The 25,978-nt window shown below is 50.5% G+C and overlaps 1 protein-coding gene across 3 annotated transcripts in view; it reads left to right on the forward strand.

Moving 5' to 3' along the window:
* Positions 1 to 25,978, forward strand: part of Actn1 (actinin alpha 1) — a 95,324-nt gene that overhangs the window by 27,756 nt on the left and 41,590 nt on the right. For all 3 annotated transcript variants that reach the window (XM_071607932.1, XM_071607933.1, XM_027929454.3), the window contains exon 2: positions 23,628 to 23,742. In XM_071607932.1, the coding sequence (XP_071464033.1) occupies positions 23,628 to 23,742 (115 nt within the window). The remainder of the gene's footprint in view (positions 1 to 23,627; positions 23,743 to 25,978) is intronic.

Raw genomic sequence — 25,978 nt, forward strand, 5'->3', positions numbered from 1 at the left:
CTGTAATCCCAGTGGCTCAGGAGGCTGGGGCAAGAGGATTGCAAGTTCAAGTTCGTCTCAGCAACTTAGCGAGGCTCTAAGAAACTTGGCAAACCCTGCCACAAAATAAAAAATAAAAATAGAGGGGCTGGAGATGTGGCTCAAGCGGCAGCGCGCTCGCCTGGCATGCGTGCGGCCCGGGTTCGATCCTCAGCACCACATACAAACAAAGATGTTGTGTCCGCTGTAAACTAAAAAAGTAAATATTAAAATTCTCTCTCTCTCTCTCTCTAAAAAAAAAAATAGAGGGCTGGGGAGGTGGTTCAGTGGTTAAGCACCCCTAGAGTCGATCCCTGATACTGAAATAAATAAATATAAAAAAAAAAAAACTAGCAAAATTGTATGGTAACAAAATAGTCAATGGACCATTGAAAGTAGGGGAATACCAAATAATATATACATTATAATTGAGTGCAACTGTAAAATTAATGGAGATACAGAAGACAGAATGTAAAAATGAAAATGGCTACTTTTTTTTTCTTTTGTGATACTGGTCAAACACATGACCTTATACATGTTAGGCAAACACTCTACTACTGAGTTATGTCCCCAGCCCTATGAAAATGGCTATGTTCAAGGTGTAGGATTAAATACATCAAAAATTATATTTAAAATTCATAGCAAGTCAGGGGATTTTTATCTGAAGCATTGTCTCTCTTCAAATATTTTTCTGCTATCACTTGTCCCTTTTTCTTGATACGGCAGCTTGGTAAGATTTGACTGTCCCTTCTGAGGACTCTTGGTGCAGGCTCTTTGGAGCACATAGTAGAGGCGTGGTCCCTGGCCTAAGAGCAGAGGGATGGGTGCCTTTGCCGGGTGGACCAGATGTCCCTGTGCTGGACAAGCTGATTAAGCTGGGTGCCAAGGTATGGATGGGATAAGGGTCCGTGAGGACTGAGGGTGGAAGGAGGGGTCTGGCCCTTCAGCTGGGGTTGGAAGAATCCATAGGACCAGGAGAGCTTTCAGGATAGGGAAGCAACCAGTCCATGACTGGGGAAGCCTAGAACGTTCTCCAGAGTCCAGTTGTCCTTAAGATAAATTCTGTTTAGATCATCACAGTTTTGTATGAGCTCAGTTAAGTAAGATGTCTGTTATTCACCCATTTGCTAGACACTAGAAGCTGAAATCCAGGGAATGAATCCTTCCAGGAATCTCCAGAGACCTAGGGGACAGGGGCAGTGTGCAGACTGGCTCACTGGGCTGTACTCCAGCCACAAGCCCCATCCGCACCTCCCCAGGGGCAAATCCCCAATTCCCTAAAGTCACCTTTTCTGTCCCCTTTGATCTGGTGGCGACCCTGGTGGTGGAGAATCAGTTTCAGTTCTCCAGCGACCTCTCATTTCAGATCCGTCCCTGTCTGCATGGGTGCCACGTACTCCCAGGGGGCCTGCCAGTCACACTTGCCATTTGGGGAACTTTGACATTTTGTTTAAGTGGGGATGTGATGGAGGGCGTGCGAGAGAGAGAACCGGAGGCTCTGGCTCTTTAAGGCTGGACCTTGCAGTGAATTTTGGCAGAGGAGATACTGAGCATTTAATTTTAGGGCCAAGGAGGGGGGTGGGGGAGAGTCCCCACCGCATCTGGTTTGTGTTAAGCCCTTCCCTTCAGAAGAGGGCTGTGTTTATGGTTAAAATCCGGCAGAGATGGGGACCGGGAGGGATGCCAGTTCCCCCAGTAAGCCATGTGACACAGGGACAATGCAAGTAGCTGCCGTCTTGCCCTCTGACCCTGTCCTAAGCCAAATGGCTCCAACTTTGAGAATACTGCGACATCCATTTCATCCCTGAATTGAAAGCAGGATGTTTGCCTTCAAACTGCCTCCAGCAGCTGGACTTTGCCAGACCGAAGCTGCGTCCCTCGTGCCTCAGAACTCCCTGGAGTTGGCTGACTGTCAGCTCGCTTGTCTGCAGTCTGCAGGGTCCCGGATGGGTCAGTGGCTGCTGGGTCTGAGTGGGGGCTGCAGGAAGCTGCTGCACGGGGCTGGGCTCCAACAAGCCTCCCTCCCAGGACCCCAGGATCAAGGGGTTGAGGCAGCTCCTACTTTACCTGTGTGGACTGTCGGGGCTGGAGGCCCCTGTGGAGACCAGAGCCAGCATCCTCTGCCAGAGGAAGAAACAGAGGCCCCAAGGGCTGAAGAAGCTCCTCCAAGATCAGGCACCACGTCCAACAGACTGGGGATCAAACCCTGCTTTCCCAGCTCTGTTTGGTGTGGTGCTGCTCTTCATGGCTCCGTGTGGCTTCCCTTCTTCCCTTCCACGCCTCATTCTTGAAACTCTGGAAAGTTCACCAGACTGTGACTACCCCAAAGACTGGGCTCCCAGCACGAGCAGGGGACCTTGCATAGTAGGAGCTTAGAAAATATTAAATGAGTGAGTGACAGGGTTGCTGGGCCTGAGGGGGTGGCCTGGTGTTCCAGTCAGAACCGCGGCTGCTGGCAGGGAAAGCAGGCCCGAGTCTCTGCTTGAAGGAAGTCTCCCCGGTCATTTCCGTCCCAGCACGTCACCCAGCTCTTACAGAAACCTAGAGCTTCAGAAGGGGCCTGAGATATTAACTCTCCCACCCCCTTCAACTTGAGGAAACTGAGGCAAAGCCACACAGGCCGTGGGGCCAACAGGAACAGAGCCGCCTCTGCTGGGTTCCAGAGCCGCCTCTGCTGGGTTCCAGAGCCTCCCTACACCCTCCTGGTCTGGTGTGTTTATGTCAGGAGCAGAGGGTAGAGGGACGGAAGGTCCTGTCCTGACCATTGCGACATCCCCGCCCTGTGTCTTCCTCAGTGGGTGAGCAGCCTACAGTTGCCCTGTCCTGTCCTGTCCTGGAGGCGGGTGGTGGGGGTGGTGGGGTGTGTGTCACCAGAGTAGACTGCATAAAAAGTCTGGGCCTCTGGGATTGGGCCACATCATTCCCTTGTGCCTTCCTAGAAAGGGAAAAAGGCAGACTGGTTCATTTCCTTCCGGGGAAACTTCAGCTTGAGTCACCTTGCAGGCAGGGACCAGGGAGGGGCCACCAGTTAACCCTTGCCTCATGCTTCTTCCCTCCTGCTGTTCTGTAAGGATGGAAGGTCAGGAAAGGGCCTAAGCAGTCCACCTGGGCCCCACCTCAAGTCTACCTTCGTTGCATTTTGTTGTCCTGGTCCCAAAGATTCAACCCCGGGCCTTGCACATGCCAGGCAAGTGCTCTACCCCTGAGCTACATCCCCGGCCCCTTTTTATTTATTTTGAGACAGGGTCTTGCCAAGTTGCTGAGGCTGGCTTTGAACTTGCAATCCTCCTACCTCAGCCTCCTGAGTTGCTGGAGTTACAGGCACGTGACACCACACCTGGCTTCCTAACCAGGACTTCTTAAGTACCCTCTTGGAAATGTTTTTGGTTTACAAACCTTTTAGTGTCTTTTTTTTTTTTTAAAATAAGAGTTTGGCCTGCTTTTGGCAAAATAAAAAACAACTTCCCACAGATAACACTGTTATTTTTCTTTGTCACATATCAAATTTTATATGCTTGATCATATACATGTAAAATTAAACATACACATTATTATGGTAACATGTATAGTGACATTTACATTTTAACTAGTTTTGTGTTCACAGCTCAGCGGCATTGGGGTTACATTCACACTGTGGTGCAGCTGTCGCCACCATCCATCTCCAGAACTTTCTTCATCTTGCAAGACTGAAACTCTGCACGTGTTAAACAATTTTGCATTCCCCTTGTCCCCAGCCCCTGGTAGAAGAGAGACTTCCTGCTGTGAGTTTAGCTAGTCTAGGTACCCCATGGAAGAGGAATCACACAGTGTTTGTCCTTCTGTGACTGACTTATTTCACTTAGCCTAGTGTCTTTCAGGTTCGTCCATGGTGTAGTACTGTCAGAATTTCCTTCCTGTTTAAGGCTGAACAATATTCTGTTGAATTACCACATTATGTTTATCTGTTCATCTGTTGATGGACACTTGGGTGGCTTCCACATTTTGGCTATTGTAAATAATCCTGCTATGAAATAGGGTGTGCAACTGTTTGAGTCCTTGCATTTGACTGTGTGTGTGTGTGAGTGTGAGTGTGTGTGTATAGGTGTGTATGCCAGAAGTAGAATTGCTAGGTTTTATGTATGTACTGATTGTAAATACACCTGGAGGCCCCAAGGTGGGGTTGACAGGTCAACAGAAGATCCTGGAGACCTCCCTTCTCTCCTCCTCTCCTGGCTGGCAGGAGTCTGCAGAGGCCGGCAGGCTAGCCAGCTCAGTCCCCAAGGACATATGAGTGTGGTGCAGCTGTGGGGAAGTCTGGGACCATGGAGCTAATGGGAAGTTCCGGCATGTTCTGGTGGAGAAGAGCCTCTTGGGGCCAGTTCCCCCTGCCTTCCCTTCCTCCTGACCTCCCCTGGCTTCGGACCCAAGGCAAGGGGGCTGTAGCTTTCTGGGCACCCTGGGGAGGAGTGGGGACCCCAGAGCTTGCAGCCACCTTTCTTCTTCCTGCCCCAAGCTGTTTCTTTCTCAAGGACTTTCCCAGAGGGTTAGTATGTGACACATTTTTGGCTGGTGAGTTACAGTGACTAATGCAAAACTTTCTAGCTTCCTTTGGGGAAAAGTTCTATCCATTCCTTGCTAATGGCAGGATCCTGTCCTCCTCTCACTGAGCTTGCTGTACCTGGCAATTGCGCTTATGTCATGTCAGCCCTCAAATATAGTCCCACCCAGATCCCCCACCTGGACCCTGTGCAGGCAGCCAGCAGTCTGTGTTCCTGGCTCTGCAGGAATCTGCACCTGGTCTCCTCTTGGGTGCTCTGTGTTGTTCTCAGTGACAGTGTGTGTCTGTCAGCTTGACGTAGTTCCTTGATTACTTTTTTTTAAAGAGACTGGTAGTAGCTGTCTCCTCGACTTGCGATGGGGTTATATCCTGATAAACCCATTGTAAGTTGAAACTATCCTAAGCAAAAAACACACTCAACACACCTAACTTAAGAACATCTTGGCTTAGCAACACGGTCCACGTAGAGCACTGGTTGTTCCCCTCAGGATCTCATGGCTGACGGACCTGGAGCATGCTGCCACTGCCCAGCATCATGGAGTGAGCCTCCTGCGGCATGTCACCAGCCCAGGGAGAGAGTAAAGTGGTTTCTACTGAATGGGCATTGCTTTTTTTTTGCACCACTATAAAGTTGAAAAATCCTTTGGGCTGGGCTTGTGGCTCAGTGGTAGAGCACTTGCCTAGCACGTGTGAGGCACTGGGTTCAGCCCTCAGCACCTCATAAAAATAAAGGCATTGTGTCCACCTACAACTAAAAATATATATGTAAAAGAAGAAAAATCCTCAGGTTGTTCCTGTAGGTCAGAGACATTTATACTGAGTGGATACCCAGTGAGAGAGAGAAGGAGAAAATGGTGGAAAGAACTTGAGGGAACACCTGGTGTTGGTTTGGGGCCAGCTCTTTGCTAGCTGGGTTACTTAACTCACCTGAGCCTCAGTTTTTTCTTTTTTAAAATGGGAATGAAAGAAACCTACCTCTTAATAAGCTTGCTCTAAAGAGTAAGTGTGACCCCTCAGTAGAAAGGGCCTCTAGGAAGTGTCAGCTATTGTCATTGTTGTGCTCTCCCCTGTGCAGGAGAGGCCTGGGGAGGACTCCCTGTAGGAGGGAGTTTGGGGACCCTGCACACTTTGCCTCCACTTCTCCTTTGTCTGTTCCAGGCCAGGTTCCCTGGAGAAGCTGCATGAGAGGAAGAAGGGACTGGAGGCCGGGAGACTTGGGAGGCTGGGAGACCTGGGAGGCTGGGAGACCTGGGAGGCTGGGAGACCTGGGAGGCTGGGTGGCAGTGGCTTCCCCTGCAGGAGGCCATTGCTTCCTTATCAGGGAGATGAGAGTTACTTGCTCTGAGGGATTATGTGCGAGGGTGAGGAGTCTAGGGTCCCTGGGGCTTCTTTCCAGGGGCACTGTGTCCTCTGATTGTGAGCACTCTTTCTTGTCAGACCCTCTTGGAGCCCTTCATTTCAGCACCAGGCATTTTGGCTCAGAATTCCCGGCTGCCCTGGATTGCTACTTGACTGTGTCATAGGTAGGTCCTGCTTCCCAGTCTGTGGTGACCCCTCTCCGTCATATTTGGGGAAAGAAAACGGTGACCTCCATCTCCATGCAGTAGGATGCCCCTTTGTCGTGCAGCGTGATCCTTGTGATCCTTATTCAGGTTCAGGGCAGTGAATCAGAGAGCAAGTCCCGTCGCTGCCTGCCGGAGAGTAGAGCTTGCAGAGGCGGCAGGGTGTTGGGGAGAGCCTGGCTTTGGAGTCAGCAGCGCTGCCATCTTGCTGTGTACTTGAGCAGGACCGTCTTCTGAGCCTGGGTTTCTTTTTTATTAGACAGAGCCTCACTGAGTTGCTTAGCACCTTGCTTTTGCTGAGGCTGGCTTTGAACTCGGAATCCTTCTTCCTCTGCCTCCCGAGCTGCTGGGATTATAGCCGTGCACCACTGAGCCCAGTTTCTAGGTTTCTTTTATTTGTAAAAGGCAGGCAGCCTGTCAGGCAGGGTCGTTACTAGGACTACACAAGGTGATGTAAGTAAACCACCCAGGTTGGGTCCTGCACCTGGTGGGCTCCCTGGGTGTGGACAGCTGTCTGTTTTGGATGAACCAAGGAGTGCTTTCAGCAAACTCTCCTTTACCTTCTCTGCACACGAGGTGAGATGCTTCAGACTTCCTGGGCATCTCTGCAGCCCAGAGCTGCCCAAGCTTGCCTGATGACAGGATCCACCTGGAGTAGCTGTTACAGGACCTGTTGGCGGGCCCCACCCCAGAACTCCTGAACCAGAATGGCGCTTGTCAGGGTGAGATCTCTGCTTAGCACTTGATGTAAACAGGCGAGTGGGAGAAACTCTGCTTCCCTCTGAGTGCTCCCCTGGTGGCTGTATCACTTGGTCTTCACAGCAGCCCAGAAAGGAGGCAGACATGGCCTCACAGAGCGTGGGCAGCTTGGTGGGTGGGGAAGCTGGACCGCATGGACCTGAGCCCCCAGCTCCCTGGTGGTGGAATTAGAACTCAGATCTTCCCGAGATCTTTCCATTGTCCCTGCAAACATTCCACTAAAGCATGGCAAAGGTGGAGTATGGACTGAGTTTGAGCAACAGGAAGGAGGTGAGGAATGCGGCTGCAGTGGTGGCCTTAGGGGCCTTTGGAGACAAGCCTGAGGGACAGTTGGGGAGGTGGGGCCCTGACCCCACTGGGCACCTCTCTAAATGAAAGAAAACCAGGGCTTGGGTGAGCATGCCGAGTCTTACAGCCACTGGGAATCAACCGAGATCAAGGGGAGCAAGGGGGGAAGCAGGTGGATGGGGCAGCCCACCTCCCCAGGGCTGTTGGTGGAGTCCAGTGTGTGGGTGGCATCCATTTCTCCCCGTGTCCATTTTTGGTTGATCTGGAAGCCTTCTAGTAGCATGAGCAGGCTGGCTCCCTCTGCCTTGCCCGCTGGCGTGGTCTGGTACCTTGAGAACGCACTTACAGGGTCCTCTTTTCCTGCTCTGGAGGATGATATCCCCCCTGCCTCCACTCCCCACCCGCCATGCTGTTTGACAGGCGGTGGGGCGGGGTGGGCATGGTGAGGTGGGCTGGTGGCAGTGAGGGTGGAGGAGCAGCCAGGAGTGTGGCGTGGCTGGTGCACTGACCTGCTGCCAGGTCCTCAGGAAGGGGCACGGGGTGGGAGGGGGCAGGGAGGCCTGGGCTGACCCAGCAGCGGTGAGCAGTGTGAGCTCCATGCCCCAGGTGGGACTCTGCCTCTTCCACCATTCATTGTGACCTTGAGTGACTGAGCTTCTCAGAGCCTTGGTTTTCTTATCTGTAAATGAATTGGTGACAGTACCTCCCTCAGAGAGTGGCTGGGAGGATGAAATTAATGCTGGTGGAGCACTTGGCCTGGGGGACTGGGGATGGAACCCTGATCTCTGAAGTCCTGCTCCGATTTTCCAACCGGACTGTCCGACTGGGGTCTGTGGACAGGGCGAGGATTGTGGGTGGGCAGCTGCCTGTCAGTTATGGCACTTCCCCCTTCATACCCAGGTTTGAAATCTGGGTGTGGCCTCTGACCCCTCCTGTCCTGCCTCCTGGGTCCCTCTGTGGCCACCGCTATGCTGGTCTGAGCTACCTGTCTCCACCTGGCCACTTTGCTGCCTGTGTCCTCCCCTCTCTGCTCTTCCCAGGTCTCATTCCAAGATGCAGGTGTGTGCTGGCCTACTCCTGACTCCCAGGCTCGCCTCACCACCCCCTCATTCATTCATCTCAGGTGAAATCAGATAAAAACCATCTTCAGTGGCCCTCATTGTTCTCAGGGGAAGTAATCACAGCATCCTGCAGGCGCCCGCATTCCCCAGTGGTTTGCTGACCCTGGCATCTGGCACTCTCTCCTCTTCCTGCACCAGCCCCAGGGACCATTTTTCAGTTTTTTGAGCAAACCTTGTGTTCCTCCCTAGGACCTCTGCCTCTGTGTTTCCTCTGCTTGGGCAGTACCACCCTCCTGACCATCCCTGTCTCCCACACATGCACAGGTGACATAGGGTGACCTTGCAGCTCCGTTTGTCCCTGGTGTCCTGATGTAATTGTTAATAGCTTTTACTTTCAAGTGTCGTGGCTTGGATAAGATTACATGGCACCTGTTCACATTTGTAAACTTTTCATGTAACTAGCACTCCTCAGGCTTAGGGATTCATACTTCCTTTGAGAAGGGGTTAGACCCCCACTCCTACCACCCCCAGAACCAGGGTCAGCACCCTCAGGGCCCTGTTTGAACCTTGACTTTAGGACTCTTTCTTCTTTCTTTCTTTCTGCTGGGGATTGAACCCATGGCCTTGTGCATGCGGCCTTGTGCATGCGAAGCAAGCACTCTACCAACTAAGCTATATCCCCAGCCCGACTCTTTCTTTTATTTATTTTTTTTTGGTATTGGGGATTGACCAGGGATACTTTACCACTGAGCTATGTCCCAAGACCTTTTTATTTTTTTATTGGCTGAGTGTGGCCTCAAAACTTGTGATCCTCCTGCCTTAGCCTCCTGAGGCACTGGAATTACAGACACATCCGGCTTTCAGGACTTTTCCTGTATGCACCTGAGCTCACTGACAGGGTCTAGGGTTACTGTTTGTATCTCCTGAGACCACAAGCTCTGTGACTTAGGGGACTGTACCTTCATTTGCCCATGGTGTAGCCTCAATGCCTGACAAAGAATCAATGCTCAGTAAGAATTAACTGAATGAATGAATCAATCAATTTGCCCCCTCCCTGGAGCTTGGGGGAGTCAGGGGGAGCTGTCGTGGCCTGCGGTGAGGGAGGCTCTGACCTGGGACCAAACAAGCTGGTTGCGCACTCCCTGGCATCTGCACCACCCGCCTGGCTGCCCCTTTAGTTATTCACTGTCTTTCTCAATGGGCTTTGTGTTCAGAAGCCAAAAGAGACAAGAATTCAAACCCCTTTTCTGCCTCCCCAGAACAGACACAGAAGAAAAACCTGCCTCACCCATTCTGCATCCCCAGGGAGCCCGAGGGTCCAGGCCTTCTCTCCTGGCTGGATGGGAGTGTTGGAGGTGGTTCGGGGCTCAGTGTCCCGGGCTGCCCTTTAGCTACCCTTCTCAGTTCTGGCCCAGAATGGCCTGGGGACAGCTGAATAGGTCCTCATGGGGCAGTGGCAGGGTGCAGGGTAATGGGCGGGGAGCTGGGTGGTCCTGGGTGGTCCGGCTGACTTTCATGAGGCTGATGGTTTGCCTGAAGGAGCCTCAGTCTTTGGACAGTGGAAAGGCTCAGGCTTTGACATCTTGCACACCCTGGTTCAAGCCTCAGTTCTGCCTCTTGGTAGTAGCCTTGGAGCTGTGGAGGTTGCTGCTCCCTCTGACCCTGGTTTCCTTCTCCCTTAACATAGATTGTTGAACAGATTAGCTGAGGCGACTCCTGGCTCACTAGTGAGCGAGCGCTCCAGGATCTTTGAGTGGCTGCAGGGTCTGATTCCCTGTCTTGCCCTCCTTGGGGTTCCTGGGGTCCACATTGCCTTCAGCATCCATCTCCACCTGCCCCCCCCCCCCTCAGGACTCAGGATTGAACCCAGGGCCTTGCACGTGTGAGGCTAGTGCTCTACCGCTGAGCCACAAACCCAGCCCTTCTAAGCTATTTTTTAACGTGCCAGTCTGTGTTGTGTGTGCTTTGAGAGAATAGCATTGTTTTCCTGGACCTCAAGTGAAGAATACTGAAGTAATTAGGCCCCTAATATCATGACCCGCTGTTGTCTTGGATCCATCCATGCTGTCAAGAATAACTCAGTGACTAGCATTCTGCATCTCAGTATTCAGCCAGTTGAGAATGTCCCAGACTGGGGTTGCGGGGCTATAGGGTAAGATCATTCTCTAGAAGGGCATTACAGTCCACTGTCCACCAGCCAGGCAGGTATAGGGCTCCTGAATCCCCATACCCTGTCATCACTTGACGTAATCACCTTTCTGATTGTTTGCCAGGCTGTTTGGTGTAAAGGAATAAATTATTGTTTTAATATGCAGCCTAGGAGGAAGTCTTAAAGTGCCAAGCATCTTTGTTCCCTTCTCTCCTGGAACCTAGAAACTTCCTCTTAGACATGGGATAATGGCTGTCATAGTCGAGAATCATGGTGATCCTCTGTAGAAAACCCGTGCTCCCCAGGGATAGGCAATTATAGATAAAAGTTTTAATGCCTTGGTCTGCTTAGGGGTGTCTGCCCCAATCCTACCCCTGGGGCACAAATCACTGGTGCAGTTTATGGTGGCCTGATGCTGAACTTGGGACTCACCCCCTGCTTTCTGGTTGAGGCATTTCTGGCATCCTGAGGGCTCTGGGTTCCCTGGAGCTTTGAGCTTTCCCTCTGGAGGTCATGTAGCTGCTGGGTGGTGGTTCCCTGGAAAGGAAGTGGGTAGCCCTGTGGCATTGGCTTAGAATCTGGGCTGGACATGAGCTGAAATCCTATTGATATGTCTCCTTGACTGGCTCAGGGAGGCTGGGGCACAGTGCATGCTGGAGGCTGCTGGCTCAGATGCAGAAACTCACTGGGCACCAGGGCATCCCTCATGACCCTTCTTCCAAGGTGCTGGGGACCATTTAGTATGTGAGGACAATTCCCATGGGCCCCAGAGTAGTCTGTGTTCCATGAGCAACCTTTTTCTTTTCTTTTTTTTTTTTACTTTAGTATGTATGTAGTACTGGGGATTGCACCAGGGCTGCTTTACTACTGAGCTACATGCCCAGTCTTTTTATTAATTTTTTTTTTTTTAAATTTGAGATAAGGTCTCACCAAGTTGCTGAGGTTGGCCCCAACCTTGTGATCCTCCTGCCTCAGCCTACTGAGTAGCTGAGGTTATAGGTGTATGCCACGGTGCCTGGCTTCTTTCTTGTACTTTAGTAATGAACTCTAGACTCTATTAACTACTTAACAATGTGCTAGGTCTTTTGCGTAGATTAATTTACTGAAAACCATTCACAACCCAGTGAGAAGGGTTATTCCCATTTTACAAATAAGAAAACTGAGGCTCAGAAAGTTCAAGAACTTGTGCAAGTCTTGAATGAACCAACTCCCATGTGCTCAAACCTGTTTTTTTAGCCTGAAGTCCTCAGAGTGTGATCCCCAGATCAGGAGCATCGGCATTACCTAGATATTTGTTAGAAATGTCATTTCTCCATCTGTCCAGAACTTCGAGTCAGAAACTCTGCTGGTGGGACCCTGTAACCAGCCTTCCCGTGGTTCTGATGCGGGTTCAAGGGGAGGCTCACTGCGCTGAGTTATTCTGCCCTTCCTTTTTTCTTCTCTGCTTCTCATCTATCACTGGGCTGGTCAGTGTGAGACCAGACTTTGGGGCCCTTGCTGCTCTTTGGTGCTTCATGCCCATGACAGAGAGGTGCGGTGGTCTCTCCCCATTGGATCTGGGGCCTCCAGAAGCCCCTCCGAGGTAACCAAAAGGTGTTAGTTGAGCTGATCCTCTAGCCTCTGCCCTGGATGACCAAGAGTGAACTGTGGGACAGGCCAGAACAGAAGCTCTGGTCTCGAGGTTATTTTAGGGGCACAGAGAAGAGACTTGGGCAATTTTTGTTGTTGTCGTTGTTCATGCAGTGTGTTTTTTTCTTTCTTGCAAATTTGTAATCGGTGGTTTGACTCCTGGAGAGAGTTTTCACAAAGGAGGCTCAGAATCTAGGTAGGCTCTTCATTCCTGGTTAGGAAAGCACATTCAGCAGATTAAAACTGTATTTTACTTTATTTTCTTTTGGTGGGGGGGTCCCATTGTAAGTCAAATAGCATGTTATTTAATTCTTTTTACACCTGCAGGAGAGCTGGATGTGATCATTCCCATTTCACAGGTGAGACCATTAAAGCTCAGTGTCACACCTTAGCTACATGAAGGAGTCATGTTAGGGTCTAGAGTCAATCAGACTCACATTCCCCATATTGGATGATGACCAGGGGACTGAATCTTTGTCATCTTGGGAAGTTCTCTGTGGAATTGGGTGACCTGTAGCTCTTAGCAACTGTGCCAGAAAAACCAAATGACCTCATTTTTGGGTGGCTTTTCCTTCTTTGGGGAAGGAATGCGCAGGCCATTCCTGTGAGCCATAGCCTTCAGAGGTCTGTGTGCTGTCAGATCTGCAAGGGCCAGAACCAGACTCCAGACGTGGGAGGCCAATCTCAGGGACAGCAGCAGAGAGCAGGCTGTCCCCACACTGACCTTCTGGAGCAGGGGGCCACTTTGCTTCGAGAAGACCAGCTCCTCCTGCCTTGGAGTCTTAATGCCAGTCTGCTTACCTGCTACCAAGGGCAGAACTGGCTCAGTCCTTTCCTCCCTCCCTAGGGTGTGAGGGCCCAGGGTGTGCCTTAGAGACCCTGTTCTTGCTAATGGGCCAAGCGGATTAAAAAAAAAAAAAAATGAATCTTAATGTTCTAGAAGCCCTCTAAGTTTTTTATATTTTCATTTTAATTTTTTAAGTTTTTTTTTTTTTATACCAGGGATTGAACTCAGGGGCACTCAACCACTGAGCCACATCCCCAGCCCTATTTTATATTTTATTTAGAGACAGGGTCTCGCCGAGTTGCTTAGCCCCTCACTTTTTCTGAGGCTGGCTTTGAACTCTCAATCCTCCTGCCTGAGCCTCCTGAGCTGCTGGGATTGCAGGTGTGTGCCACCGTGTACAGCCATTTTTGTCTTAGTTTTGCAAGGTTTTAATAGAAACTTTATGGAAATATAATTCTACAACTTTGTGGCTTTCAGGATCTACACAGATCTGAGCAACTGTGCTGCAGTTAACTTCAGAACATTGAAGACAGATAAAGTTTATACCCCTTTGCTGTCACTCCTCTTTTCTGTCCCCAGCTGTAAGCGTCCACAGACCTACTTCCTGCAGGGGCTGGTTGGGTTTCAGCATCTAGGGAGCACTTCCTGTGTCTGGCACTGGATGGAGGCCCTTGCACTCACTCACACAGTGGCCCTCACAATAATCCCCCTGGGAATAGAGGCTCGTTTTTTTGTCTTTGTTTTACTGATGCAGGGATCAAGGCTCAGTGAGGTCAAGCAACAAGTCTGGAGTTCAAGAGTCCATAACTGATGGCTTGTGGCAGCCGGGCAGTTGCTCAATTGCTGGGAGCTCTCTGGTTTCTGGGAGAGGGGAGGCTGTGGACGGTGGCAGAGTGGAGGGAGGGGGCAGTTGATTCTCAGGCCAGGAGCTAAGAGCACAGACTTCGTTTCTTCACTGAGATTATGTCTCCATCTGACTTTTCCAATCGCTCTGCATCCTCCAGGGGCCCACAGGTGACTCCTGCAAGAGGCAGAAAGGCTGAACCTGGGCTTCACGGTGGGCCTGGAAGCCTCTCAGAGCAAGGTGGGCTTGTTAGATCAAATAGCTCCCAGGATGAGCTTGGGGTACCCTGCTCCTTGGCCCTGCTTGACCCTCTGGGTGTCTGGCACTGTGGCTCCTGAAAGGGGCTGTACATGGGCATTAGCCAGGAAATGCAGGTCCACTGTCCCTCCCAGTCTCACCAGTGGGAAAAAAATAAGAACTCTTTCTTGCCAATGCATGGAGCTCTGTGAATGATTAACTCTGATTAAACAGAGGATGGGAAGTGACAGCAGAGGTTTATTGGGTTTCTGCTGTAACCAGGGCATCTTCCTGGCCCCTTTTCATCCATTGTCCTCATCTTGACAACAGCCCTGCAGATAAGTGATGTTGTTTATCCGCATTTGTCAGATGAGGCGCTTGAGTCCTGGACAGGTTGCCTCAGCCAGTGGGTGGCAAGGGTCAGCTGGATCAACATTTTAAAGTGCCTGCTGTGGACACAGCATTGGACCAAGTGTTTTAAGTCCACGGGTCCCATTCTGTGCTTTGTTTAAGTCTTATTATCCCCGTGGTACAGAAGGGCATCCTGAGGCTGAGTTTAGAATGCTGTTCCAGGAGGCAGGTCTAATGAGACGTGCAGCCTGGGGCCGTTGGGTTCACAGTCCAGGCCCCTCGGGCACCCGGCCACCTGCACGCTTAGTTTTCAGGACCTCAGCATGCACATGGGGGCGGTGCACGCTGTAGCTCCAGAGGGCTGCCTGGTGGTTGCCATCTTCTTCAGCAGCCGCCTCAGGTGGGTGGAAAGTCAATAGATCTGGGTGGAGATGTTCCTGAGAACTCTGCTTTTCATCTGCGAGAACCAGCTGCCTGCTTGCTTTGAAAGTCTGGCAGTTGGCCCTTGATCAGTTAACCAGATACTCCTGTTTATGTTACCAGAACCCAGAACACTGGGCATCTGAGATCACTTCTGGGCTGGTCTTTGCTTAGACAAATCACCCAAGGCCCACACCCTGACCAGACCGGCCACACGTGTGCAGAGCTCCAAAGGACTCCAGGGTGGCCCAGGGGACACAGCAGGGTCTCATGATTCTCCTGCAGTTACCTTCCCAGCATCAGCCAAGAAGGGAACTTGACCTTGGGCACACCTCTTGGCCTGATGCCCACACGCCACTTGCGGCAGCTTTGGGAGTCTCGGGCAGCAGGGTGTTCCCTGGGAGGTGGAGGGCTGTGGGAGCCACTGAGTTGATTTTTGACTCTGAGCCCGAATCAGAATTGCTGCTGTTCTGTGCCAGGAAGAGGAAGACCCCTGAAGGAGAGGCAGCTTCTCCAGGAAGTTCTGCACCACCTTCAGGAGATTTAGAGGCATGTTTGGGGAGTTTTCTGGGGCTACCAAAGCCAGTGCACTGCCTGTGTCTCTCCCAGTTAAAAATTGCCACCTCTGCTGTGTTGGGGGTGGGGGTGCACATGTCGATCTCTGGTTTATCCTCACCTCATTAACTGTGTCCATAATTGTGGTTTTCTTATAATATTTCATGTTGACGAGGGCATTTCCAAGTCCTCAAGAGCCCTTCCTCTTCTCTCTTATTGATTCTCTTATTATTTTAGATAGATGGGGTAGCCAGGTGCCACGGTGCACACCTGTAATCCCAGCCACTCCAGAGGCTGAGACAGGAGGATCACAAGTTCCAGGCCAGTATGGGCAACTTAGCCAGACCCTGTCTCAAAATGAACAGTGCTGGGGGTGTCGCTCCGTGGTGGAGCACCCCGGGTTCAATCCCCAATACCACACACAGCTGCACACAGATTGGGTGATTTTTTTTTTCCTTTTCTTCCCTCCTTTATTTTAGAAACATCCCTCTCTGTAATTCATGAGCCCTGACACCCTCTTTCCTTAAATAATCTTAGAGGAATGGTGAGTCCCTTCCATCCCAGCCCGGAGTGAAATGCACACCCTTCCAGACCTACTTTGCTTATATTTGCATTGTAGTTATTATTATTTTTTGTACTGGGGATTGAACCCAGGGACACTTAACCACTGAGTCACATCCCCAGCTCTTTTTTGCATAGTTATTACTTTTTTAAATAGATATTGACAGTACATGGGACAAAATTCAAAAGAAACAAAAGCGTATTCTGTGAAAAACAAATGTTCTCCTGGATTCCTGGCCTCCCTCCACGGAGGCAGCCACAGTTTCCAGGTCCTTGTGTGTCCTTCAGGGATATACTGGCATCAAGTTTTCAAGGACGTTTAGTAAACTCATCAGAGGTGTCTGCTGGATCGGGAGGTTGGGAGTTGCAATCTGGAGGCTGAGATGCTGCCCATGTTGAGTTCATGGAGATGAAACTGTCCCTGTGGAATTTATTGGCATCCTTTGACATGGAGTAGCACCTATTGATTGGTATAAGCCCTGCACAGGCATAAAAGATTGTCCTGGTTGGGCGTGGTGGCACACGTCAGTAATTCCAGCCCCTGAACAAGAGTATATGTCATCTATTATTTTTGCAAACTATGGTGGCACACACCAGTAATTCAGCCTCAGCAACTCAGCAAGACCTTGTTTCTAAATAAAATATAATAAGGGGCTGAGGATGTGGTTCAGGGGTTAAGTGCCCTGGATTCAATTTGGTTCCCGGTACCAAAAAAAAAAAAAAAAAAAAAAAGACTGTCGTGGGTGTGGTTTTTAGGTGTATTATGATGGGAAAAGTCTCTGAGCTCCATCTGTGAATGTATAAGGACTCCTTTGGGGTTATGGAGCTAGACAGGGTGGATTTATCTGCAGTCACATGTCCAGCTGAGCCAGGGCAGGGCCTGGGTTTCCTGATCCCTGTTCTTTGAACAATAACTCCCCTGGAGTGAACCAGGGCTGGTATCCTTGATTCCAGGAGAAGGGGGATGGCTCAGGATAGGTGTGGTCAGCACGTGACACTGTGGCCACCAGGCCAGTGAGGTGACCCTGCTGTCCTATCACAGCTGAGCCAGCCTCATTTGGCTGCAGGTGGATTATCCTGTTGACTCCACACCTTGGTCAGCCAAGGCCTCTCTGGGGAGATCTGCCAGGAGCACACAGTCTGGATTGTGGGAGAGTAAACATCCAAGAGAGCTCTAGCAGTAAGAAGCCAGGGACAAAGGCCAGGCAGACCAGGTGCATTTGCAGGCGACCAGGCAAGGAAAGAGGCGAAGGATCCTGGCCAGTTCAGTGACTGGAGCACAGTGCTGTTTGTGTTTGGATGTGTTTGGTTTTTAGTCATTTTTGTCATGTTTGTGAGATCGCTCAGAGTTTTAAACCTGCAGCATATGTCCCTTTGTATCCCGGTTTATTTCGCTAATTATATATAAGCAATCCTTCCCCTTGATGATGGAGCTTCAGACCCATCATTTGGCCATGTCTGTTCCATCAAGTGAATAAACCATAATTTACTTAACTAATACCTTAATATCATTTGGAGCTATTTCTAATTTTTTTCCCTCTCAAGTAAGCCCAACAAAAATGTTTTCATGCTTATAGTCTTTTCTTTATTTAGCATTATTTACCCAGGATGGAGTCCCAGAATGTGGGTCAAGGCTTATACCATTTTAGTTTACTTTGGCAAGTGGATTTCTTCTGGATTGCACCAAATCAGGCTGCTCACAGTGACATATTTTGGACATTGCCGTCATACCCACCTTAACAATGGGTATTAGCAGAAACTTAGCTTGCAAAAATAATAGATGACATATACTCTTGTTTCGGTGCACGAGGCTTGGTGGTATGCGTGTGACACATCTGATTGTGAAAGTGATTGGTTGTTGGTCAAGCCCAAGTGAAAGGAGTGCTCTCTATTCCTCACAGGATGTCCCTCAGCTCTTGCTAGCATGTTCCCAGGTGGCTAATGTTGTCAGTGGTCTTTTAGGAGAGTCATCTGTGGTAGGCACAGATGTGTCCACTAGGTGCTTGTTTTAGCACACCATGTGTTATTGTGTGTGTAATTTACTTGTTAGGAAACTAAGAAAGACTCCATGTTTTCCCACAGTGGAACCAGAGATCCAATGAGTCTTTTTGGTTTTGGTATCAGGGATTGAATCCAGAGGTGCTTAACCACTGAGCCATATACCCAGCCCCTTTTTTTTTATTTTTTATTTTGAGACAGGGTCTGGCTAAGTTGCTTAGGGCCTGGGCTAAGTTGCTGAGGCTGGCCTTGAACTTGCTGTCCTCCTGCTTCAGCCTCCTGAGTCATGGGATTACAGGCATGCGCTACCAAGCAGTCCAATGAGTCTCATGTCAGCAGGCTAATTCTGAATTATTTATTTTTATTTGGGGTGGTGGTCTGTGGAATGAATGTTTAATCTTTCAAATTGTAGCAGCAGTGAAAAGTTTTTTTAAAAGTCCTGATACCTAGCTCCTCTTCCCTGGAGGCGTCCACATGTGGCGGCTAGGAGGGGCTGTTCCCGATCCCTAGCTACCTCCTGCTCTGGCACTGAGGCTTTGTTCCAGTTGCCATTTAGCAGCTCAAATACACTCTTGTACATTTGCAAGTACTCCTCCGCAGCCATGTTGTCCTGTGGGTAAAACAAAACAAAACGAACAACACCCTGAAGGATAGTCAGAGAGCACCAGAGTTTCTGCCTGAGAGTACATGGAGGCGAGGACTCACTCATTCTACTGTTCTTCCACATGTTCCTTATTTTCCTCATCTGTACAATGGGGAGAACAGGAATTATTGCCTCATTGTGTCTTAAGTGAAGATTTGATGAATTAAAGGGGGTAAAGTACAGAGGCGCTGGACCACAGAAAGTCCCCAGTCCCCACAACTGCTGCTTTAATTACGATGATCCATGGCCCTAGACCAGGTAGTCAACGGGTGTGTGTGTGATTTTTGGATATCATAGGTTTGGATGGGGTGTTACTGGCGTCTAGTAAGTGGGGTGCAGGGACGTTGCCAGGATTCCGGTGATGCAGAAGACAGCTCTTCTCCACAACAAGGAATTTTCTGACCCCAAATTCCAAAAGCACCAAGGTTTAGATGCGGAAGTGTCTGAGTGAACTCTTCAGGTAAATCTCCAAATAACATTTTCAAGGGCTGCCTGGGCTCCTGTCAGATCACAATTATAAGGGACCTTCCTCAGCTCAGCCCCTGGGGCTGCTTGAATCCTTCCCCAGCACTGTCCCCAAGCCCTCTTGGTAGTGGCAGGTAACACACTGCACACCTATTCTTGATTTCCCATTTTACAGATATGAGGACAGAGGCACTCAGAGGCCTGAGTGGCTAACAATGGCACATCCTAGTGCTCGAAGGCCGGAGGTGGAGCGGACATGGTGGTTGTAAAGATGTGGGGGTCTATAAAAGCAGGACTGAGGCCTGTGGAGAAGGTAGACAAAGGTGCTTCCTCTGCCCATGGCTGGAGCCCTGAACTGCAGTGCTGGACAAGTGTACTTACCCCTTCCTCAAGCCACCTTTATTGTCCTTAGACACAGGTGGATGCTTCCAGTCAGTGAGAGGTGGAGCAGGGCCTGGTTCTGCCCCACCAGCCCTCTGCTGGGGCCTCAGAGGCTGAGCAGAAGTGGGGAGACGGGGGGGGGGGGGGGCTGAGTGCAGAGGGGGGCTGCCCAGAAGGGAGCTAGTCCTTGCTGTGGCTCTGTGAGCATGTCCCAGCCTGGTCCTGGGCTCCAAGCACTTTTCCGAGATCTCGGGGCATCCGGGAACTCAGAGCACAGGGGGTCCAGTATGGTCTCCTTAGACTGTGAGCCTGAGCATGGCCTGGGGAGGTGACTGAAAAGACTCTTGGGGAAGAAGGGATCAGAGAGAGCGGGGCCTGAGCAGGGCCAAGGCAGTCAAGTAGCCGTCCGCCCTTCCTTTGAGGAAGGCTGGACTGTCACGGTGGGGAAGCGCTGCCCACTGTTCTGGGCATCTAGGCGGGAGACTGTGCAGCCCTGGGTGTTGCTTGTGGCTGTTGGCTTTTCCTCCTTGCTGGACCCCTGGGACACTGCTAAGGGGTAGGTGTCCTCTCTGTTACGCTCTGGAAGTACTGGAGCTGGGACCTGGAGACCAGAGGAGAGAGTGGGCCTGTGGTCATGAGGCGAGCTGGGGTGTCGAGAACTGCTGTCAAAACCACCTCTTTTCTGCTCCCACACCACGTTTTAGTTCTCTCTCATTCTCATTTAGCACCAGTTCCAAAAAAAAAAAAAGAGTCCTCGGGCCCACAAATTGCCATCTTGGAAAGAGGGGGTTGTGGAGAGGGAATTTGTTTTATTTTTATTTTTCATTTTGTTTGGTACTGGGGATTGAACCTAGGGGCACTCTGCCACTGAGCTACATCCCCAGCCCTTTTTGTTTTTTATTTTTTGAGACAGGGTCTTGCTAAATCGCTGACACTGGCCCTGAAGTTGTGATCCTCATTGGTTTGAGGCAGAGTAACTCAGAGGTAACATTAAACTCATTGACATCTTTGTTTATTAAATCCTTTCCCACCAGGTAGCTAAGGGTGACAGAGTACAGAGGCATGGTGTTAGTGTTTTGGGTGATCCTCCTTCAGTCTTGATCCAACTTGAGTCTCCCAAGTTGCTGGGATGACAGGCTTGGGCCACAGGCAAGCCACTGTGCCCAGCAGGCAGTTTAGAGGGAGCGCTCCTCGGCCCAGCCACAGGCATGTTTTGGGGGAGCTTGTCTTTCCTTTCTTACTGTTTATTGAGCACCTACTAAGTGGCAGGTACTTAGTAATTAGTTTTTAGTTAAACCTCTTTGATTTTTATGAAGTGCTGTGACTATCTCCATTTTACTGCTGGGGGAACTGGTTTTTAGGGAGGTTAATCTGAAGGTCCCAACTAGTAAGTAGTGGCCCTGAGACTTGAACCTTTTGGTACCGCCCAAAGTGCATGCTCTTAACTACAGAATTACTCTCCCCCCCTCCCCCAACCCCATTTCCTCCCTGCTGCAGAACTTGGTGATGTGCTGCTTGTTGGGGGCACTTTAAAGTTTGGGAGGGGCCTGAGGAGGGTGTTTCCAGGCTGTGAGCTGTGGGGCCAGGGGCTTAGGGCACCACCTGGGGGTTTTAATGAAGCTTAGTTCCTGAGTCTCAGCACCAGGACTTTCTCCAGAGACCAGAGCAAACACAGGTGTGTTTGGTCTCCTGCAGCTTCCGCCTCCCCAGGAAATGGAGCCCCAGCTTTCAACAGGACTTTTCCTCTTTCTCCAGCCGTGACTTCTTACAAAAGACAGCAGAGCCTCCCCTCCCTCCCCGCCCTCCCATTACCCTCCTCAAGACCTGTTAGAAAACACAGCCCCCAGCTGGGCGCACCGGGCAGCTCCCACCAGGACCCCAGCCAGCTGCCCTGGACCTCAAACCAGCCCTTCCCTTCAACAAAGCTGCTGGGGATGACAGTCTCCTTCAAGGTGGCAGCTGGCCTTTAGCTGAGGCTGATGAAAGCAAGGTGCTGGGAAATACACGACCAGTGAAAAGAGCCCCCACCCCCCCATAAGATCCCACCTAATGTGATCCTATAAGGTGACAGTCCTGTGAAACAGTGACATATGACAGGGAGAAGATTGGCAAAACCAAAATAAATCGTATTTATTCTAAAGATTTAAAAATCCTTTCCTGTTTTTTTTTTAAATTCTTTTCTTTTTCTTTCTTTTTTTTTTTTTTTAGCTGTAGTTGGATACAATATCTTTAATTAATTAATTAATTTTTTATGTGGTGCTGAACCCAGGGCCTCGCCCGTGCTAGGCGAGCACTTTACCATAAGCCATAACCCCAGCCCCATCTTTCCTGTTTTATATCATCAAAAAAGGTCTGCCAGGCGCGGTGGCTCACACCTGTAATCGTAGCAGCTCAGGAGGCTGAGACAGGAGGATCGCGAGTTCAAAGTCAGCCTCAGCAACTCAGGGAGACCCTGTTTCTAAATAAAATACAAAAAGGGCTGGGAAGGTGCTGATTGAGTGCCCCTGAGTTCAATTCCCAATACAAAAAAAAAAAAGGCTAAGGCCTTGCCAATTTGTCAAGCCCAAACTAGAGGAAGGGTACCCTGTCCTTGCTACCCCGAGGCAGCCCCTGTCCTCTGAGCTGTCCTCCACGTCCAGGCTAACCCATTGCACGAGAGCAGGGGCTTTTGCTGTGCCGTTCACTGCTCTAACCCTGACTCTGTGCCTGGGGACTCCCGGCTATGGAGGTGAACATTGAGTCCTGACTCGCAGGAGTTTCCAGTCTGGGGCATGGGGCTGACCCCATCTGGCAGTGCTTGGTGCTGCCAGCTCTGCCCCCAATCCAAGTGGGCCTCCTGGAGAAAGTGATGTCTTCACCCTGTTTTGGAAAGATGAATGTGAGTTAGCCAAGCAAGACACAGAGCACATTCCACACTGAGGAGTCACTCTGTGCCCTGCCTCCCTCCCCATCACTGCCAGTCTAACCAAAGTGTGGGGGTATATGCGCCCCGTTCTGTCATGGGAGTGCTGGGGTCTACGAGTGCAGGTGTGTGTGTTGGGAGAGGAAGGTATACCGTTTTGGTAAGTTGCTAATGAGACAGGATTTAAAAATGAGACCCAGAGCTGGGTGACGTCATAATGTAGTCCCTCCCCACCTTTCCCGTCTCTGTCCCTCCTCTCCCTGCACAGAGGCTCTGCTGGTAAAGCTAGGCAGCCGGTTCTTTCCCCTCTAAGTAATAGTGTGCTGCTGCGCCTGGTGCTCCGCCTGCTGCCATTTCACTTTGTAGTTCCTCAAGGGCAGAAGGACATGTATCTGACCTTCCCTAGAGCAGGGGTGGTTCTAGCATGGCTGATACTTTTACTATAAATAATATACTGCTTGCCCTTGGGACGCTGCAGGCCAGGTGGGCTGAGAGCTGCCAGGGGAAGAGCGGACATCAGCTCTTGAGACCATGATGTTGGGTGCAGGGGACATCTAGGGTTGAAAAAACAAAAAGAGCACTGGAGTTCTTCTCTTGTTTCCGCAGACGGTGCCAGCTGCAGAGAGAGACTGGCCCAAGTTTTATATGGACGTGTGACATCAAGTGCACATATCCGTTGCTCCTTTTTGAGTCACCCTGCTCCTTGTGCGAGCCACCGAGGGGTGCTGTCAGCCCAGGACAGCTTGGTGGGCGTCCTCTCTGTGATCTGCTCAATAGAGAACTAGCTACAAAGTGATGGGTTTTGTACTTGACCTCCTTAGTTTCCATTTCTGGAATCCTTTGCACTTTTGTAGCTCAAGGTAACTCCACCCAAACTCTGTCACCATGCTGCTGAGCTCTGTTCCCAGAAAAATGTAGGAATCCTTGCCCTTCGCTCCCCAGTGGGAAAGGACTTAATAACCCGATTGACTGACAGAAGGCAGCAACCGGGTGTGGTCTGACCTGAGTTACTCTGCCTTCAAAATGTGAAGATTGAAACGAATTTACCCAAGAGGGAAATTGCAGATAATGGAACTGTGGTGCTTCTCAATGTGGGTGGGGACGGTGGGTCTGGAAGAGAGGTGGGTGATGGAGCATTGTAGGAGGATGCCGCTTTATCTGCCCCACGGGTGCCCCACAGGGCGCTGGGCTCCAAGCTGCTGTCCTCAAGGAGCTCACTCCTTGGCTGATGGGAGACCTGTCTGAGACAACTGTGCGGAGAGGGTCTGTGGCCTCTCTTGTCAGCCGTCCACCCTCCTGACTCTGTGAGGTGGCTTGTCCACTGAGGGCGGCCACACCAGACTCCCCTTATACAGAACAGCTGGAGGGAGAGCCCGAGGCAGCCGGTCCTGGGGAGCCGTCAAAGCCCTGCCCACAGTCACCTCAGGGACCATGCCGCTTGTGGAGAAGGCTAACCCCTTGCTCTTTCTCTCTTGCCCAGACATTCACAGCATGGTGCAACTCCCACCTGCGGAAGGCGGGCACGCAGATCGAGAACATCGAGGAGGACTTCCGAGACGGCCTGAAGCTCATGCTGCTGCTAGAGGTTATCTCAGGTGAGGTGGCCCCAGCCCAGGATGAGGGGCGTCACCTGGGTTCTGTCCTGCCCCCTGCTTCTGCTTTGTCCGTGGCCATAGCAGGCTTCAGGTCTCTTGAACCACGATGGGGATGAGGTGTATGAAATCCGATGAGGAAACTAGGTCTCGTTTGGGTTTTGCTGCTGACCATCTGGGTATCTTGAACACCCTTCTGTTTCAGTATCCTCAGTTACAAAAGTAGGTTTTGGTTTGTTTTTGATGCAGGGCTCTGAACCTGGGTGTGCTTTAAAAGTAAGGGTTTTGAAGGCTGGTCTCTGAGATTCCTTCTCCAAATTGCCAGAATTCAATGGCCAAGAATATAACCATCGGAGATTATCCCCAAACCTTGGCTCCTGTACTACCTAACTACCCCAGATAACACAGGCGATTATGCAATTTCCACATTGTCCAGACGTCTGAAAGCGCTGCTCCACTTGAGGGTACATCTGAGCTTTTCTGCAAAAGCTTGTCCTCCACCATCTTTGAAGTCATTGGTCCCTGAGCATCTGGCCTTGGTTTATACACTGAGCAAACTTAACTGCTTTCTTCAGCCATCTCATCCTTCATGCTAATGAGTCCTAGATCTAGTCTTACCCATGAATTCTCCGTTCTCTTTGAGCCCTGTCTTAAATATTCAACCTATTTGAGTATATTGGTTCATTTTCCATTGCTATAACAAAATGCCTGAGCCCGGGTACTTTATAAAGAAAAGATATTTGTTTAGCCCATAGTTTTGAAGCTTGAAAATCCAAGGTCAGGTGACCTCATCAATTCAGCCTCTGATGAGGGCTTCTATGGCTACGTCACTATGTTCTGTGGCTGTGTCACTACGTTCTGTGGTTAGATCTCACTGAGTTGCTTAGCACCTCTGTTGCTGAGGCTGGCTTTGAACTCATGATCCTCCTGCCTCAGCCTCCTGACCTGCTGGGATTATAGGCAGGCACCACTGCACCCGGCTGGTCCCACCACTTCTTAATGTGACCACGCTGGGGAATAAGACCCAACACTTGAGCCTTTGGGGGTCCTTGACATGCCCAAACTGTCCTGAACACTCTTGGTGCTAGCAAACCTCCTTCCCTCCTGAGGTCTCCTTCTTGTCCTCCTTAGCCTGATCTGGGAATCATAGACAGCTCTGTTTCTGCTTTTCCTTCCAATTTACATTCACGTTCTGGTCATCTGTTTCCTTCTTCAGAATTCCACTTTTAACCTGACTCTGGTGTCCATGGGGCCTGCCTCCGCTCCCACCCAGATGGTCACTGACGGGCTCAGACCCTGCCCACCTCCCCACTCTCCATCCCTTAAGCCGCAGCCACAGCTCAGGGATCTCTGACAGGCCAAATACGGTCATGCTGTTCCCTGTTCAAAGCCCTGGTGCCTCCCCAGAGCTTTGAGCCCAAGTCCACATTCCTTGGGGCAGCTCGCAGGGCTCCTGGTGAGCTGGCACCTATTTTCTTTTCAACCAACCATTCCCAAAAAGGTAGCAGGCCTCAGGCCGCTGCTGCGCTGGGAGACGACTGTCTCCCAGACGACATGCACCCTCTGCTGCTGAGCCTTTGCACAGGCTCTGATGACCCTTTCTTTCTTTCTTCCTTTTATTTTAAGTTCTTTTGTATATTTTCTTTTCAGGTAAAAACCTTTATGTGGTGCTTTTGGTTTTGCGTGTATGTATTAAATTATACATAAGATTTACCACTTGGCCGATTTGTTTTTTGGGGTACCCAGGATTCAACCCAGGGGCACTTGGCCACTGAGCCACATCCCCAGCCTTATTTTGTACTTTAGAGACAGGGTCTCACGGAGTTGCTTAGCGTCTCGCTGTTGCTGAGGCTGGCTTTGATCTCACGATCCTCCTGTCTCAGCCTCCCGAGCTGCTGGGATTACAGGGGTGCACCACTGAGCCCGGCATCCACTTCGCTATTTTTAAGTGTACTGTTTGGTGACCTGATGTGTACTCACACTGCCCGGCACGGCACCACTGTCCATCTCCAGCCTTTTCATTACCTGAACTGAAACTCTGTCCCCAAGCTCCCCAAGCTCCCCTCCCCCTAGCCTGTGGCAATGCCTTTTACTCTCTGTCCTTATGAACTTCACTACTCTAGGTATCTTGTACAAGTGAAATCACACAGTATTTGTCCTTTTGTGACTGGCTTGTTTCACTGAGCATAATATCTTTAAGGTTTATTCATGTAGGACAAGTCAGAATTTCTGTCCTATT

This window comes from Marmota flaviventris, chromosome 2, assembly GCF_047511675.1.
Source record: "Marmota flaviventris isolate mMarFla1 chromosome 2, mMarFla1.hap1, whole genome shotgun sequence".
Taxonomy (NCBI): Eukaryota; Metazoa; Chordata; class Mammalia; order Rodentia; family Sciuridae; genus Marmota; species Marmota flaviventris.